The sequence below is a fragment of the Podarcis gaigeae genome (genome assembly GCF_964106915.1).
Source record: "Podarcis gaigeae genome assembly, chromosome: 1".
Taxonomy (NCBI): Eukaryota; Metazoa; Chordata; class Lepidosauria; order Squamata; family Lacertidae; genus Podarcis; species Podarcis gaigeae.
In genome coordinates, this window is record NC_139678.1 from 74,306,078 (window position 1) to 74,325,515 (window position 19,438).

The following is a 19,438-nucleotide window of genomic DNA, read 5'->3' on the forward strand; positions in this document are numbered from 1 at the left end:
TGCTTCAAGCCCCCAGGCTGCTAGTTGGCTTAGGGGAAGCCTACAGAGACTTCTGGAGCCCCTTTCCCCCATAGAAACATAAACGGGGGTTAGTAAAAAAAAAGACACCTTCCTTTGTCATTTGACCCTCTTCTGTCATTCTGCGTGTGTGTGCATACTGCTTGTGGGTGTGCTAGTGTGTACGTGTGTCTCCCTCCCCCGTCCCGTTGGTGTGGTGTGATGTGCATTTGTTTTTGTGAAGCAGCCAGCAAAAAGCACTGGGGGTTTTTATTAACCCAACCCACACTTCACACTTTGCTTTCTGTAAGTGGCAGCCCGGCCCCTTGTTAAAACTGTACTGCTTGTGTGGGTGTGAGTCTGACTGTCTCCCTGACTCCCTCTCCCCTCTGTTGGTGTGCCCAGCTGATGTTCCATTTGGAGCCATGACACTATGGCAAGGAACTTTCCTGGAGGTGCAGGGGTCTGTGGAGAAAGGCTTCTTCAGCTCCCTTTCTTTATCCCCATGTTTTTTAGCTCAGTCAGCCCTGCAGTGTTTCGCTTGCATTCGCTGTTTGTTAACTCTTTCCCCTCTGAGTTGCTTCCTTCCTTGCTCTGTGATTCTCCTTCCCTTCTTCACTGCCAGTGTGGTGTAGTGGTTAAGAGCGATAGACTCGTAATCTGGTGAACTGGGTTCACGTCTCCGCTCCTCCACATGCAGCTGCTGGGTGACCTTGGGCCAGTCACACTTCTTGAAGTCTCTCAGCCCCACTCACCTTACAGAGTGTTTGTTGTGGGGGAGGAAGGGAAAGGAGAATGTTAGCCGCTTTGAGACTCCTGAAGGGGAGTGATAAAGCAGGATAACAAATCCAAACTATTCTTCTTCTTCTTCTTCTTCTCCTCCTCCTCCTCCTCCTCCTCCTCCTCCTCCTCCTCTCTCTGTGTGTGATTGTGGCTTTCAAGTTGCTTCAGAGTAAAAGAAACCCCCCCACCCTGCTCTGCTGTTCAATATTTGAATATCTAAAAGTGTGACATTAAATCTGCTTTTTTCTTGTTTAATAATGTAATTAAATTTTCAGGGAACCTTTGATATCTATGCTACTAATCATTTCTACAGCTTTAACTTAAGAGAAAATGTGCTGATTTAAACATTACTGGTACAGCAGTACTAGAACATTAACAGTTGTAACAATGTGTTAAAGGTAAGTAAAAAAGGATCAATTTTAGACTTAGACCCATAAGTAGTAGCAGTTGCCAGGACATCACCGTGTTCACCTCTACATAGCTCCAGCCTTATTTCAGATATCGTGATATATCGAAATATCACAATGTTTAACTTGTGATATATTGTGCTGCTGAAAACCAGGTATCTCCCAGCCCTAATCATCACATTATTCAGTTAAAAGTCTTGTACACTGTATACTGTACTAAAATACAAGAATTGCATTATAGGTGGGGCTTATAGAGCAGAGCCATAGCCATGCCAAGGGAGCAGAGAAAAGAAAAACAAAGCCCTCAGGTCTTCCATGATACTCAAAAAGCACAATCAAAAGTCATTTCTGGGTGTTGCTACAAACAGGCCCATGGGAGCTTTTATTCCTGTATCTGTTTTTTGTTGTTGTTGTTTATGAATTGCTTCCCATAAAACATCCCAAAGCAATTAATAATAAAAACATCAACAATATAAATGTATACATAAATAATTTCATGCCTGATACAGATACAGACAGGGGCAGAAAATTCTGCTTAAAAGGCTTGTTGAAAAAGGAAGGTGGTCAACAGGCACCAAAAGGAGAGGCGATGCCTGCCTGATATGTCACAGAAAAGAGTTTGAAAGGGTAGGTACAACCACTAGAGTAAAGGGCTAATTCTCACATCATATGATATTAACCTCCAGATGAGACGGCATCTGCAAGAAGCCCTCAGCTGCATGAGATGATGAGATGATTTGAGACTCATGGTACATCCATGATAGGCATCTATAAGCCAAGCTGCCAACCACTCACATCCAAGCACATGTGTGCTTTGATTACATCTTGAGGTAACGCATATTCATCTTGCTACTGAATTATATAATGTACTACTCTCAGTGTTGTATAGCTGAATAACAGCAGAGGGAAGAAAACTGGAATGCATGAGTATAGAACAGTTTCACCAGTTCTTCACAACCGCAAGTTGAGACACCCATTTGTCTGAGAAAGTGCAAGTTCATGAACAACCTTAACATTTTTTGTCTACATTAGCAAGGACTTTTAAAATCTGAAGCAGGAAATCTGACACTGTTGTCCTTAGCAGACAGAGGTTGTTTTGGCAAATTTACACTGAGATGAGGAGGACAAAAGAGTCTTCCCACGAGGAAGTATTTGGATTGTATTTGAAGTATTTGTGACGCCACACAAATGGACAGACGCAGTGACAGCACTGTTATAGCACTGAGTTTCCACAAATACGAATAAGTGGAAGATTCCTTAAACACAGAAAGAACACTGTCCTTTCCATACTCAAGACACAAATAACAAGGTCTGATTTCATCTGCCAGAAATGATACAAAAGTCACAATACTGTGAAATGTTCGCATTCTTTCAAAACAGAGTTTCTATACTACATGCCACTTACATATATTAGCATTTCTCAAAAAATGCCAATAAAATTATGTTTACATAATAAAATTGCATGTAGGCATTGGACACTTTAACTGGGACTGCAACAAATGCTGAGTCATGATCCTTTTTTCACAGTGAGAGTCAGCAATCTCCCAACCACTGGAAAGCTAGTGTACTGATACACCTTAGACTGAAATTGTTATTCTACCTTTGTGCCATCTCTGGTTTAATTTTTCTAGGAAATGTGGCGCAACCCAATTGTTACTTAACAGTAATTAAACTGAGGATGGGAACAGGTACACTTCAATACAAGGTGACTATTAATCTCAGTAATTTATCTTGGAGGCCTTCAATTAACCGCTTGGACCAAGGATCATTAGGATGTTAATTTTCACAAGCTGACAAAATAAAAACACTTCTACTGAAAATGGCAACAGTTTGAAAATAAACCACATCAATCTTTGAGGTGAGTTTCAAGTAAATAAAAATAGGAAACTACTAGCTGATTCCTAGAAGTGTGCAGCTCAGAGCAGGGCTTTCTGTGGAATATAACAAGGGTCCACTGTCTGCACCTTCCAGAAGATGTTTTTGTTCCAACAAGCATTCTCAGCTGGATGGAATGGTCTCTCTCTTATTTTTTTTTAATCTGCCTTTATTTTTTGTGCTGTTTTAAATTGGGTTGTTTCCAATTGTATTTTGTACATCACCTTGAGACCTGTATGGAAGGTGATTAATAACAATGATAATATGTCCATGATTGTTCTCATCATCCAACAGGCTTACTTCACATTGCCAAAGGGACTAAGGCAATTCATGATACAGCTTAGACAGGCAAACAAGCAGTCCTTGAGCTTCCTATTATCCACAAACAGACTTCACCTGGTCTCAGAGACCATACCTAACTAATTATGGTTTGAACAAGTGGATGTGGGTAAGTCTTTTAGGAATCTTCTCCCTATCCACAAAAATAAAAAGACTCTTAACAATAGCAAAACATTCCAAATTTGGTTGCCATATTTCATATTTTTAAGAAAGAGTCCCAAAATGGTTTTCACTGTTTTTTTCCATCATGCTGCCATACATTCAGGTTTTCCTTGAAATTTTGCCAATTTGGCAAAATCCCCGCCGCCACCGTTTTTATACACAAAAACCAGGACATGTCAGGAATTATCCTGACATATGGCAGGCCTAACATTTGTCTCACATATCTTGAATTTGAATCTTCTGGTTATGGTATTTGGGGCTATTTAGGATTAAATTTTAGTCTTCTTGAAATGATTACTGGCTTTGAGAAGCCTTTGCAGTGCTCCCTTGGGAAGTGGTAGACTCTCCTTCCACGGAGGTTTCGAAGCAGAGGCTGGATGGCCATCTGCCATGGATGCATTAGTTGGGATTCCTGCATTGCAGGGGGCTGGACTAGATGACTCTCAGAGTCTCCTCCAACTCTACGATTCTATGACGCTATAGGTCTATATCCCCAACTACTCTATGTAAAAGAAAGAAATCCCATAAATGTATCCCATAATGTAAACTAAGAAGAAATCATCATAAAGAGGTAACATGAATACAAAAAGAAGCAGTTCAAACTACTTAACACACATTGCATGGAAATAATTCCAGTCCAATAATTTGACCTTCCACATCAGAATGATTGGGATCATAGCCAAACTTACTACTGCACTGGCAGTCTTCAACACTTCCCTGGGATATCTGTGACAGATTTATAACTAATAGCGGAAAGAACAGATAAGACACTGGGGCAAGTCTCCCCCCCCCCCCCTTATCCATGAGGGAAGCAATCTATACACCAGAGACACAACAGTACATACTGTTTATCAGGAAACAATATTTCATTTATTAAACATTGGCACATTTGCACGTGGGGAGGGGAAAATGAGTTTTTATTCTTCTAAAAACAAAGGTTTGGTTAATCATTTCAGAACCTAAACAGAAAGCATTTTATTCTTCTTCAACAAGATTGCAACGTACATTTAAAGATACTGTGCTGGCCACAATGAGCAGAATTGCTCAACGGGGCATGACCTTGATTTTTGAAATTGGCAGCTGGTCAATTTTAGGTAGCTGCCTTAAGCTTAGGCTTTGTGTCCAGCATTGTCTACTATGACTGGCATTGGGTGTCAGACCAGCTTCTTTACCATTATCTGCTACTTGATTCTTTTTAGCTGGAGATACCAGAGACTGAAGCCGAGAACTTTGTGCAAGCAATAAAATGATTTTTAAGGTCACCCATATTTTATGCTACTAGAGAGTATTTCAAATGGAAGAGTTTTGGCCAAGAGATTCACTAGTAAGAAGTCCCCTTGCAAGTCTTCTTTCCATTCCTGCAAATTGTTTCTCACTGTTCCTTTATTCCGCAGCCATTTAGTTTTGAAGTTTGCCCAAATAAACCCCTGCAACGGGCTGTAGTTTTAGCAGCAACAGAGCATGTCTTGCATGCAGAATGTCACAGATTCAATTCATGGCATCTCCAGGTAGGACTGGAAAAAAATCCTACCTGAAACCCTGGACAGCCACTGCCAATCATTGTAGGCAATACTGACCCATAGGGAACAATTGATGTGACTCCGTACAAGGCAGGTTCCTATGTAATGTAATAGAAGGAAACCACTCCTAACCCTTAGGCCTGCTCAGGTATTGTCCAGTTCCCCATAGTCTTTAAATAATTATTCTGCAGCATTTGCCTCATGGCTTGTCCAACAATTAAAACATTTCCTTCTTGTTTAATTTATGCAATTTGTCAAAGGTTTCTCCCTAACTGAAGGGGATTTTTTTTTTTTTACATAAAAAGGTAACGGGTCCCCCATCCCTTCTCTACTGTATTAAAACATGCAGGACCTGGAAGGGAAGGTGAAAGGCAGTTTTTACAAAAGAGGCAGTATGAACCATGCTCAGAAAATATATGAGTTATAAGAATCCTGTTAAAACTGACTGTACTTTGATTCTCAGCAAAAATTAGTCTTAGGGGAAACCCACACCCTTACAGCTACTAAAACATTCTGTTCCATTGATGGAATGGCAAAAGGTGATTTTATGCCTAAATGCCATTTCAGTATTTCATTCCAACAGTTCTGAGTATTTAAGCTTCAGTAATCTAATTGCTATGCTTTTCAATGGAGTGACTTGGCACTCGTATGTCAAAGTACTAAGAATTAGACCATTGAGACTGTTGCTATTTTCTGATGCACATCCTGGAAAATTCAGGTTGTGCTATCAAAGTTCATTTGTAGGTCTTGAACAGCAGAACTCGCTTCCCCATAAGATCACACTTTTTGTGGCAAGGAAAGTGATGGGAAAATGCTAGACTCTCAAGTTTACAAACCATGGTTGGTTCCAGAACTCATGCACACTCCATGTCCCTCAAAAATCTGCTGTGGAAGGTTGGAAGACCCCGTAGAACAGCATAGGAAGTGGTGCAGGAGACTGTTGAGAGAAGCTTGTGAAAATTGCCTCCCCTCTTCCTTCTGTTAGGTAGCAGTGGACAATTTCAGGAGGGCTATAAAGAATGCACTTTGATTACAAGGCTGCCCTAAACCCTTTACTTTGAAAACAGCTTATGTTTAAAGAGAAACAGCTAAAGCTTCCCTCCCCAAGTGTTCATGAAAGTTAAGAAGTTTGTTTTCTCACAACAATGCTATAAATGTAGTGATTCTTCAAATCCAAAAAAATGAAGAAATCTACAGACACTAAAAGACTGAGGCTCAAGTCCATGGGTAGGCAAACTAAGGCCCAGGGGCCAGATCTGGCCCAATCGCTTTCTAAATCTGGCCTGCAGACAGTCTGGGAATCAGCGTGTTTAAACAAGAGTAGAATGTGTCCTTTTCTTTAAAATGCATCTCTGGGTTATTTGTGGGGCATAGGAATTCGTTCATTCCCCCCCCCCGAAAAAAATATAGTCTGGCCCCCCACAAGGTCTGATGGACAGTGGACCAGCCCCCTGCTGAAAGTGTTTGCTGACCCCTGCCAAGTCAGATGAGGCTCCAAATCATGGCTTTGTGGATTGGGAAATGTGTAACAGGCCCACATTCCTCCCTCTATCCCTCTACTTCCAGGTCTCTTGTGAAGTCTGAAATCTGACAGACTGCAAACTAATGGTTTGCAAACTCACCTCAGTCCATTGCTTGAAGTTAGAACTGGACACTTTACTCAGTTCAGACTTACAAAATAAGATTAGACAGAGCCAACTCAGAGATGAAGGTGGGACAAGCATATTGGTCTACAGAATATACCTAAACTTCCTAAGAATGGTTTGGAGAATGACTTTTAACCCAGGCTTAAATGTTCTTTTGGTAGCACGGTTTTAACTCTTGGTTGTACATTAATACACAAACTTCCATCTCCACCCATTTCCCCCTTTGAGTATATGCTGTGGTCACAAACGCTGATAATAATCCCTCATCCATGTGGGCAAGTTTAAAGGAGCAAAATCTACTGGAAGGGTTTAGCACAGGGGGCAGTTATGCTAGAACAAGCACTTTTGACTGTACAATGGAACTTCCCCTCCTTCCACATGCCCTCTTAAATGGTAATGGGTTTCCCCCCAACTTTGTGGTGCATATTTGGGGGGGGGGGTGAGGAGAGGGAGGGGAAGTACATTGCACTGCCAAAAGTACTCACGCTAGTGGAACTGTTTCATTGGATACTGCCCAGAGAAATGCCACTACACGGACAGCGCAAGGTCTGCCAGTTTACAAGCACTGTTATATTCTAAAATGCACAAGAAGGAAAGGAGGCTGTTAACTTAGTTACACTGGAGCTAAATCTGAGAAGTAAAACCAAAGAAGCCAGCAGGTTTTTGTGTGTGTCTCTTGTCAGTGAATATAGCTGAATGCTTAAAGGACTTCTTTTCTCTTTCTAAAACCGCCAAACAAGTTTCGCTTTGACATGCCAGCAGTGTTGTAAAGAGCTGCCCAAGTTTTTGTTCTCCTTCACACTTGTTGCTGCCAACAATGCCAGACCTCAGATAAGCAAATGAGTGTGGGGAGCTACAGAAGGCAGGGGAGAGAGGAACCTTGCATACTAACAAGTCAGTCTGGTGTTAGTCTTGGGAATCTTTCTGGCTCCCACAGGCTTTTGTATCATGGAACTTGGGGGGGGGGGCACTTTTGAGTAAGGTTGACTCTTCAAATGGTTCGACCTCTAGGACAAAAAAACATTTTGCAACAATGCTTAGATCAGCCTTGCAACAAAACAAGACAAAACCAATTGTACAAAATCTATTAGCCTACAAAATAATCCTACCAGCCCACAAACCCACCAAACCCTCATGCCCACACTGGTGAGAGGAACCATGCTGGTCTGGGCAAAGGATTCGGCTCAAATCATTCTTCTAGTGAACATTTAATATACCACAGAAGCCACACAGCTCCCAAGTGACCGAGTATCATGGCTTGATATACTAAAAGCCATTATCTGAGGAATCCTGTGAGTAGAAACCTCTATATACACCCCAACTGACATGAGAGCAATTATGGAAGTGGAGACAAGTCGTGCTAACCAGGCTATATGTAAAGTCAGTTATAGGACAACCTGAAACAAACAATATTTACTTCTCCCCACCTGCATAACCACCAAAGATGGTTCTTAGTCACCAGAGGCAGCCTGCAATAGCTGTTATACGCACACAGAGTCTGTATTCAAAATGGAAACAGGAGCAAGGGGACATGCTGAGTGTCTGCTTTGATTAATAGAGGGTTTTTTTTAAAAGACAGCAAAGCTTATCGGCATTTTAACTTTTCTGGAGTTCTTGCAGCCTTCTCTGAATATAAGGCCCAATGCAGGCTTTTTGCTCTTGCACAGCTTTTTCACACTGCATTTATTTCCTAACACTCACCGTAGTTGTGTTTGTCTTACAATTCCGCCCCCCCCCATTCTCATACAGTATCACAATATACTTATTCCATGTTTGTACAACCCATGAAAATTCTATGAGGAACGGGTAATCAGCTTTCTCTCTTACTCGCTTCTTTTCTACGTACAGCGATTCTGCCCTGCCAACCTCCTGGCGAAACATATGATATGAGTTACCCTGGCTTCCACCTATAGTCTGTACAGACCAGCAAAAGCTGCACTACATGATTCTTCAGCCTATGTACATTGCTGCTAAGATTGTATTTTCTACATTCCAGCCACCTCCATGAATGTTGTGCTTTAATTCAATCATTTCAGTGATCAGGGTGGGGAACCAGCGGCCCTCCAGATGTTGTTCAAGTACAACTTCCATCATCCTTGACCACTGGCCATGCCAACCGGGGCCAATGAGTTTCCAACAACATCTGGAAGGTCACAGGTTCCCCCATCTCTGCTCTACAACACAAAGAACTACTCTGTGGTGTGGCAATTGCTTAAATTAAGAACCATAAACACCTGGAAGTCAGTAGGGCTATCATCTGCACAGGTGTTTTCATTTTCCCGTAAGACATTACCTGGGACTGAAACAACAAGAATAAGCATTGTGATCACTATTCCCAAAGGTTACTTTTTTAAACATCTGTTTAAACATTTGTTTTGATACAATCTACTTCTGTTACTTTGTAAGAAGTGATAGTTTAGCATTTATTTTTCCAGGTAGATCCAAGAAGTAGAGGAAGAAGATGGCAATGGCTTAACAGAAACCATTTTTTTCATGAACAAACTCTGTGTAGCCTCTTACTTTCTCATAGCTAGTGAGGATCCCATGTTGAATCTGATTCACATGCGTGTTCATCATGCATGTCAAACAGTCATTGCAGACCCTACACTAAAGTTTTTGTCTCACCTGAAAGACAAAGCTTTTAAATGGGCACTGTTCCTAATCCAGCTGCAAGTCAAATTATGAATATGCATTAATGACAAAGCCTTTGTATGCTCCTAAGGTGGTCTAGATGTGGGCTTAGAGAAGTTGATAGAATGGAAAAAGGCCTCCACCACCCATGACCACACTCCCTTTATGACAGAAGGCATTTCTCTTGAGCAATTGCTTAAGAGAAGATGGGCCAAGCAGTGGTGGATGGAACCAAGTGGTCATAGGAAAAATGACAAAGCCACAATCCTTATTAAGGAGTATTTTCGACCAGTGTTAGAAACTGAGATATGAAAGCTAGGAGCTAAATGGCACCTTAAACCTAGGTTATGGGTGCAACAACAGAATGTCTAGGCACACTTTTTTATAATAGGAATACAAAGCTGAAAATGAGTGAACTGCAGCTAAAATATTATGTCATTTTTCACATGGTCTAGTCCTTCCCCTGCCCACCCCCCTAAGATTCTTAAGAGGGTCTCTTCTCCAGTCTTCAGAGAGTAGCTGGAAATGAGGAGGCAGAAAAAGGTCCTCCTTTCCTTCCACTCTGCAGTTTTAATCTGAAATCTTAGGCGGAGTACTGCGCCCAGAGATCAGAAACTGCTTGCGCTAATTAAATTCCCTGTCGCAAAATGCGCCTAGAACAATGGGAGTTTTGAACACTGTTTTCGACATGACAAAAGACTGACATGAACAGATGGGGTGCCCAATAGCTTATATATCCTTCCTGCTAAATTTCAACACTTCCATAGAGCTCTGCATTCTTAGCACAATGTCAGACTACAACAACAGGAAGTTTAAGACAAAAGGTAAGAAAAGGCCCTCAAGATAAGGAGTAAGTTGGGGGGGGCACACAACACAGTCAGAGATGCTATGTTTCCTTATTCCCATGGGAGGGTTATTACCAATGGAATGGTCTGAATTTATAGTACATATCATGCTTTGGATGCAGGTGCAGACTATTATTTTAATTCACTCCCCTGAGTTCTCATCATGTTCTCACAGCCAGGACGACAAACTTTGAAAACCTTGTCACAATGAGCTTTCCCTAGTCATAACAAAACTGAGCTTCCGTAAGGGTAGCTAAGGGAGGTTCACAAAAGGAAGCTGGCCAACTTGTTCTTCTGTGTCCATCTTCAGATGCAGGTCTGTACGGATGACCCTTTGTACCTACCGTCATCTGTGTACAATCTCACCGCACTTTCTAAAATTGTGGTTGCAATGGATTCTGTTGTGTTTTTATGCAAACTACTTAATTTTTTTATCATTTTAAGCACTATTTTTAAAAAAAAACCAAAAAGCCCACCACAGCAAAATATATCAATTTAGGAACAAGTTTGTACATTCTATTTGTCAGAGGTGGTCAGTAGGAATTATATATGGTTGCAGGAGAGAGCTGTTCTTAGCCAGATAGGTAAAGGAAGCATCCCAAATTAATTCTATGAGCAAAGAAAAATAAACGCATTCTTTGAATTCTTTCCAGTCAAAGGGACACATATTAAATTAGTGCTATGTGCAGCTATGCTATAAAAAAGCATTCTCAAAAATGTTGGAATCATAAGATAACATATATTACTAAACTTCTATGTATTTCTAGAAGGATTCAAAGTGCAAGGGCTCAGCTCAGAGTAATAGGTTTACAGGCAAGCAATGCAATCAAAACATTTGCAAATCCTAATAAATCCACTACTGGAAAATGAAGTACACCACCGTTATACATCACCAACAAATCACTAAACAATAGATTCTTAGACAAATCTCTCATTGTGTGCCAAGAGAGTTAACTAATCCGTCTATTAACAGTAGTTGGGAAAGAAGGCAGTGATGTTGGCCTGCACAATACATATATGATACTTTGTAAAATGTAAGCCATAGATTTCTCCTCAATGAGGTTTCAAGTCTTCTGCTTAAGTGATGCAGCCCTGAGGCAGCTACCTGTAGAGCCAGAATTACTATGAGCCTCAGACCAGGGCAGCTGTGATCTAGCCAGACTTCTCTTCCCTCTCCCCACCTCCTTTTTCTCTTCACAGTCCAGTGGATAGCAGTGACCATAGGTTTAGGGAGCATGGCACATTTGGGAAATAATGGTAATTCTAGCATGAAGAGCACAAAGGGGTTGCTTAATAATTAATCTCTTTAAGTCTATAAGAGCTGCAGGACAAAATGACCCAGAAAATCACTGGGAATGAGAGAACCTCCATACCAAATGCATGCAAACAGCAGAATTCTATGCAGGTTTACTCGGAAGACAGTCCCATTAAGTTCAGTGTTTCTTCCTCTTGGGTAACAGGGCATATGGTTATACCTTAAATATCTGTGTAAACAACAGGGAGACGATTTCGTTCTGTACCTTCCAAGCCTCTCCATTAAAAGAGAGAGCAAGCACAGTGCCCTTATATGAGCACACGGCAGACACAAGAGATATGAGCCTGTTTGCTCAACTACAGTTCAAGGCTGTTATCATTCGATTAATTCAATGACATCATCCAAAAGGTGGCTGAAGTTAACCTGGCGGTTTGATGGCTGGGTTGTGAGCAGTGGTGCATGGCAGCAATGCTACAGGACATTAAAGAGTGGTGGGGATGACAGTTAGGTTTAGCAATGCTTCTCCAGGCTAATACTTTCCCTATAGAAAAGTATTCTTTAAAATGTGTGGGTCCTGGGGCTTTTTAATCACTGATGCTGGCAACTATAATGGTGGGGATATCAGACATACAAGTGTTCAACCAAAAATATGTTTCATATGCATGCCTGGAATAAACTCCATTAGTGGCTCCCACTGGCAAAAAACGTTGGGAGTTGTTAGGAGTCCCCAAATTAGCAACCCTGTCCCCAAGGATATCCTTTTCCTTCAGGGTTAATACTTTACTTTTTGTAAAGTAAACAGCAACCTTCAGATTTGTACAACTCAACTTCCAATGTCTATCAAATATGGTATAAGCAGATTTGAAACCCTTCTTAGCTCAAAGCCACAGGAACCCAAGAGAAGCCTAAATTCTTCTGAGATTTGGGGTGTGGTCGGTGCAAAATTCTGCAGCCAAGAAGGAAAGATGAGATCATGAGAGGCAGTCTGAAAGGCACTGCAAGTCATCCATTTTAAAACATCCTTATTTCCCACAAATATTTTTAGTGCCTCCTCCCACACCCATGACACTTCCCCCCCCCTTTAAAAGAACTGCCTAAAGTTGAGAAGTATCACTTTCAGAATCCGCTATGTGCATGAGAGAATATAAGATTAGTGGGGTTTTTGAAAGCCATTTTTGGGTGCAAAAAAGCAACCCAAAACTTTATAGCCCCCCTCCCCCAAAATCACACCGGATGCAAGTTGTTGTCGTTGTTTCCCAAATCTGTTTACCAGACAGGAAACTAATGCTCCCCCATCGCCCATAAACATTTGCTAGGGTGAAATTTGCATGCACTTCTAATGCCCAGATTTATTCAAATACTGTACTTCCAGCGCCTCAGACTAGCCAACCATTCTCTTGCTGTCTGAACTCGGGCGTCGGTGTGTCACACTCGGCATGCAAAACAACCAAAAAAGAACTGTCGGCCCCTCTCTCTTCCTGCCCCCCCCCCGTTAGCTTTAAAGTTGATTGATCGAGCAGAACTTTAGAAGAAGTGAAAGCAGCCGTTACAAAACCGCACACCAAGTCAAAACCCTGGCAATGTTTGGTATCTGTATATTTGGCCGGTTTCGGGGCATGGAGGCTCTGCCAGGAGGTGCCCGTGATGCCCACCCCCTCTTTTCCACCCCACCAGAACTGCTTGTAAAGGGGAAGCCTAGATGCTTTAACGAGGTTCTGGCGCGCGATCCTGTGTTATTTGCTTTGCTTTGCTTTGTTATTTGCTTTGCTTTGCTTTTGCCCAAAGGAGAGCCTCCTCCTCCTCTCCAAACCCAAACATCGTGGCTGTTTACATCCCCTCGGTCCCAGCCTCACGGAGGAAGGGGGGGGGAACCCCGACGCAGTCAGGTGGGCAGCCGGGAGAGCGAGCGCTGCTCCTTTCCTCCTCGCCTCTCGCGCGCGCCAGGGGAAAAAGAAGATCCGCGCGGGCTCCATGGCGAGGCTGCTCGCTTGTTTCTGGTGGGAATCGGGAGCGGGGAGGAGGCGGCGGCGCCACGGGAAGGGAGATAAGCCCAAAGCAGTACACAAGCGCCCGGCTCAGCTCTCGCCACCGCCGGCGGCCGAAGCGACTCACCCAGAAGACGAAATTGAAGACGAAGAGGAGGTATTTGATGCACTTGGTGCAGCCTTCCACTCCCATCGCGGCGGCTTTCTGCAGGCGGCAAGGATGTGGCCTGGTCTCTCGGCTTAGGAGCAGGAGGAGCTGCTGCTGCAGATGGTGGGCTCCGCTGTTGTTTTCAGGGGCACCAGCTCGCCAGGATGCTTCTCTCTCGGTTCCCGTTACCTCTCCCCTCCCTCCTTCTCTCCCTCTGACCCGGGCGCGCAGCCAGGTCCCTCCTCCTTCGCCGCCGAGGAGAGAAAAGCAGCGCCCCCTGCAGGCGGCTCCTCCTCCTTTCTTCATTCACCGCGGCTCCAGCCAAATGGTCACGGAGCCGCCCCCATTCCCGCCCCCCCGGCGGAATCAGGCCAGACCCAAAACAGGCTGGTTTTGTAAGCTCTGGTAGGAAGAGCGATTGGCAAAACCGGGCAGCCGAGTGCACATAAGCAGCAATCTGCTGAGCCCACGTCGCAGGCCTGGTATTTATTAAAGCTTTATTATTTAAAAAAAAAAAAATCTGGTGCCTGGAGTGGGGGGTGGTTTAGGGGAGAGGCCTGGGGGCCAGATGTCGAGGCATTGGGTTCCGGGGGCCTGAGGTTCTCCATCCCCGCACTAAGCAATCGACGGGTCCCTACAGCACATTTCTAGCACTTGTTAGTGGTGGAGGCAGATTGTCTCTTCAAATTATCTGCCCTATTTCTGAGCAGGGTTAAAAGGGAAACCATTTCAGTGAGGTTCTCCAACAGCTGCTTGGGTGTGGTCTCACCAGAGACAGTAGCACTGATTCTTCCTTTTCCAGTTTGTTTTTGCGACACTTCACATGCCAGCAGTAGCAGCAGCAACTGTGTTGATAACCTGGCCATCATTTTGCATCAGCCACACTTCTGCCGACCTGGGGCATTATTGGGGTGGAGGTAGATAGCAACTGCAAAAATATTCAGAGGACACCCTGCAAACTGACCTTTTTCTAGGAAAATGAGAGTGGCGGAAAACACTCAGAGGTTTCATCAGAGAGAGGAAATCTGAGAAATTCAGACTTTGTTCGAAGTATGTATGGGTCTCTTAAGATGAGACAGCCTGCCTTGAGTCAGTGATGGTGGTCCAACATACATTCTTTGGCTATCAATGCCAAATGGCTCCTAGGTGTGTTAAAAGATCAAAGTGCTAGGGTAGGTTTCTTGGGCAAATGCCTGGAGTCAAGACTTCATGAACCTGATGCCCTCCAGATGTTTTGGACTACAATACCTATAAGCCCCAGCCAACACAGCCATGCTCTTTTGCCCGTCAGAAAACCAGAAGGTACATTTTCCTGGGTTTTCTGCAACAAGTGTGCTTTATTAGGAACTGTGCCAGATATTCTCTCGTTTACCAGATTTTCAGTTTAAAACTGGAAACTTTGGAGGGGTGGGAATTTCCCGCAGGAAAACTAGTGTGAATATTCACCTGTAATCTGATCTAGTACAGTGGTACCTTGGGTTACAGACACTTCAGGTTACAGACTCCGCTAACCCAGAAATAGTACCTCGGGTTAAGAACTTTGCTTCAGGATGAGAACAGAAATCATGCGGCGGCCCCATTAGCTAAAGTGGTACCTCAGGTTAAGAACAGTTTCAGGTTAAGAACAGACCTCCAGAACGAATTACGTTCTTAACCCGAGGTACCACTATATGCTGCCAAGGGTTCCTGAGTTCTTCTCCTTTCTTCCTCCTGGGTTAATTATCCTACCCAATCAGGAATCCTGCAACAAAAAAATGATGTCACAAGAGCCCTATTCAGGCAGGATTAAAACAGGTGTGCTAGTGATGCGCCTCTTCATGTCCCTTTTCATCACTCTTATAGAAGGTGACTTTCTGCTGTTGGGAGACTCATATCCTCAGATTTTGGGAACCCTGGAAAATGGGTAGTTCCAGCTCATTTCTAAATAATTAATACATTTATACCATACCATTCCACCAAGGAGTTCAAAGTGGCATATGTGATTCTCCCACTTTCCATTTTATCTTCACAACAACCCTTTTATGTAGATTAGGCTGAGAGAGAGAGTACTTGGTCTTGAGGACACCCAGTAGGCTTCATGGCTGTGTGGAGATTGAAACCCTGGTCTCCCAGATCCTAATGTGGCATGCTAACCACTACACCATAATCATAACTCCTGACCTTCCAACATTAAGAGTATCGAATGTTTGAGCATCATTCCAGAACAGGCCTGGATGTGGAGAAATCATTGTATCCCTGGGAAGTTCCCTGGCTTTTGCTAAGAAGACTAACAGCAGCGGTGGCAGGTGCACATTGGGAATGGTAGGGCTGCAGACAGGGAGCCCAACAGGTGGAGCCAGAGTTGGTGACTGGCACAGCAGAGTAATTTAGTTTTGCTCCCATTCTCTTCCCTGCTGAGTTCTATAAATGCAACGCTGAGACTTAAGGAGGTTGGAAGTTGGAAAGCAGTACCTTTCCAACGCCTTATTCACCATTTCTGTTGAAATCCATGGGCCTTTAAAGTTCTTAACTTTGGATGGCTGGCACCCTCTGTTATGTTGGAAACGTGCTGCTGCCTAAATCTGCTTTTTTAAAAAATAAAAACATCCTACAAATTTTTCCCATGTGTGCAATCTGCCTCTCTTCCTTGCCAGATTTCAATATTTATATCCATCTATGGTGCACCATGCAAGTTTTTGTAAGAAAATGATGGAGAACAGGGAGGGCAAGTACAACTGCAAGTCTTCCTTCTGAAGGTATAATTACTGTCACAACCAACATGTGAACCTTTTCAAGCAGCTGGGAAAGGACACGGGTGGGTGAAGTGCATGCCAGGGAAAGACATAATTTCCTGCGCTGAAAAATAAACAAGGGAGGGAGTCTCTGAGTAGTTGTTGAAATACCTGGATTTGGCTAAAGTTAAAATAATTGGTGAGCTACCTGTGACTGCTGTTCCTGTTGGACAACAGAATGTAGAGAAAAGGAGTGGGCCTATTTCAAAAGCTGAGGTTACATATATCGGATTCATACAGGTATTCCAGATTAGCAACAAACAGAATTTCTCTATTGAGGCTATAATCTGATGAATGAAAGCTCTTATCAACATCTCTGCTGGTTTACAGCACCAGGGAGTAGTCTTATAGGGGCTTGTACCAGGTGGAGGGGGAAAGATGGCAGCCATCTTTTTCTTTGAACAATGACCCAGGAAGGGGAGGCAGATCATAGCCCACCACACCACTTCCAGGGGCTTTTGAATTAAAAGGTTTTGAACAAGTTCTGGCAAGTGCTGTGTTTTCTAACTGCTGCAAGCATGCCTGTATTCCCATCCAAGCATGGTCTGTTGAATGTGCTCCAGGAAAGGCCTATGTCCTTTTCCATCCCTATATGACATCCCCACTTAGAGGGAATGGAGGCTAGAGAAATTGTGCGTCTTAAAGAGACCTAACCCTGACAGGGGGGATGAAGTTCACAGAAAAGTTTGGGAAGAATGATGACACAGAGATGGGCTCTCATCCAGAGAACCCAGTGTGAGAAACCTGTAGCCCTTCAGATGTTGTTGGACTGTAACTTGCATCATGCTTGACTATTGGCCATATTAGGTAGGGCTGGTGGGAGTTGGAGTGGAGTCCAGGAACATCCCTGCTTTAATTGGACCTCTTTGTCACTGTATTTGCAGAAACTATGTTAAAGTCTTCTATATAGTGATTCCTTCCTCGTAAGTCTTCACCCTTGGAAGCAGCGACTGGGCCTATAGTCGGGGACCAGTACTTTACACATACCCAGAGACTCTGCTTTGGTTTCACCTTTCACAAATTCACACATTCCAGAGCTGTTCATAGGATTGAAAATAAGGCAGAGTTTTGGTGCAGCTTCTTCCAATCTGTTCTTCTGGCTAGAAAATTCTGGACACTTTTTAAAGCATTCCTCCAAGGCAGGAACACAGACTAAGCAGAAGTTTTATATTTCTACCATATGAAGACAGAAACTGTTTATGTTTAACAGTTCAAATGCTGCTGCAGTGAAACTCACCCAGAGCAATTGTGTTAAAGCAGCCCAGATTTAAAAGCCGGCATTTAAAAAGTTAATTAGCTAAATATAGTGCAGAATTTTAATGGGACTGACCAGATTGTTTTTGTTCAGTGAGTTATTTTTAAACATTTCAGGTTTTGGCCCAAAACTTGCTCTTGGTTGCACGTCAACATTTTTCTTGCTGTGTAGGAAAACGAGAGCAAGAAAACCAGAGACCAACAAATGAATGATGTCATACCCAGCAGAGGCGTCTCTCAAAAGGGCCAACAAAGAAAACCATCCCAGTTCCAGAATGGTACGAATGGATGGATCTGTCCGTTCAAGTTTCACAGTTTCAGTCTTAAGCCACTTCACCACATTTCTGAAGCGGTTTGCAATATTTCTCACAATAATTCATCAGAATTTGAGTATGTTTTTGCCTAATAATACACATTTGCAAGCCATTTTCCCTAAAAGAATGCCTTTTTATGGTATTTCCATGAATACATGCAGTTTTATGCCTATTTCCTCCTAATATTATGCATCTGTATACTTTTTGTGGGGAGCTGGAGAATTACATTGCAAAATCCAAGGAAGGGGGAATTTCAAAAGCCAGCTGTGTTTGGGTTTGCATACTACTTCAGGCAGTGCAAATGTGGTTGCTTTGCATTGAAAAGCAAACTGAACCACATTTATCCAGCCTTCCCTCCATAGAGGAGACTGTCCCATCCCCAAAGGGCAGTAGCCACCACCAGCCATCCCTGATCTGGTTCCTCAGCTATGAACAAAACAGTGTAGTCAGGTTCAGCAACACACTGAATCCCTCACTTTACTTCAGACTTAGGAGAAGGAGCTTCCCCTTAGCGATGTTCTGAGTGTTCACTCCACCTTGTGCGCTCTTTCCTACTGAATTTCAATAATTTCTACAATCAATCTAGGACTTGAGTCTCGGGTACAGTAATGTAAAGGTAAAAGGTAAAGGATCCCTGGATGGTTAAGTCCAGTCAAAGGCGGTTATGGGGTTGCGGCGCTCATTTTCTCAGGCCGAGGGAGTCAGTGTTTGTCCACAGACAGCTTTCCAGGTCATGTGGCCAGCATGACTAAGCCGCTTCTGGTGCAATGGGAAACTGACAGAAACCAGAGCTCACAGAAACACCATTTACCTTCTTCCCACAGCGGTACCTACACTTTTGAACTGCTAGGTTGGCAGGAGCTGGGACAGAGTAATAGAGCTCACCCCGTCGCACAGATTCGAACTGCCGACCTTCTGATCAGCAAGCCCAAGAGGCTCAGTGGTTTAGATCACAGTGCCATGCGTGTCCTGCCTGACATTAAAGGATCTAGAAGAACCCACAGACTACATACCTGCTCCTTCCAAGGGAGTGTAACCCCATCCAGAGCAGGACAAACACCATCTTTCTGTTCTAGGGAACCACTCACTAACAGTCTTGCCTGGATAGAGCTTCAGTTATTGGCTCTCATCCAGTTCATTACAGAGGCAACACTTTGGTCTAGCACATCTGTAGTGAGCGGGACTATCCACACACACACCCCAACCATTCCTCCTGGACACTGGCAGGACTTGGCCAGGAAGGGGGAGAGATCGTTAGTCGTTCCAAATCACAAGCCAAACAGTAAAGCTGCCACCACCTCCTTTCCTGGACCACCCTCGAATGGGGTTCAAGGAGGAGAACCCTCCTTCAATATTTACTGGGTTTGCCCACCCCTGAGTCACTTTACCGTAACGCAGACAGAAATTCAACAGGTAGGTGTCCAAATGGTAAGGCACCAGTTTAGCTTCCCCAAGCAAAGGCACAGAGTACAAAAGACAAAAAGTCCTCTTCCAAGTTTATTAAAC

At 43.4% G+C, this 19,438-nt stretch overlaps 2 protein-coding genes across 2 annotated transcripts in view; one reads left to right on the top strand and one right to left on the bottom strand.

The window, feature by feature from the left end:
* CD81 (CD81 molecule) overlaps positions 1 to 13,840 on the bottom strand; it is a 56,404-nt gene extending 42,564 nt beyond the window's left edge. Inside the window, exon 1 of the mRNA XM_083723431.1 lies at positions 13,573 to 13,840. Coding sequence (XP_083579557.1) covers positions 13,573 to 13,638 — 66 coding nt within the window. The 5' untranslated portion in view covers positions 13,639 to 13,840. The remainder of the gene's footprint in view (positions 1 to 13,572) is intronic.
* The window catches only part of TH (tyrosine hydroxylase), a 532,003-nt gene that overhangs the window by 334,239 nt on the left and 178,326 nt on the right, over positions 1 to 19,438 (top strand). The window lies entirely within an intron of this gene.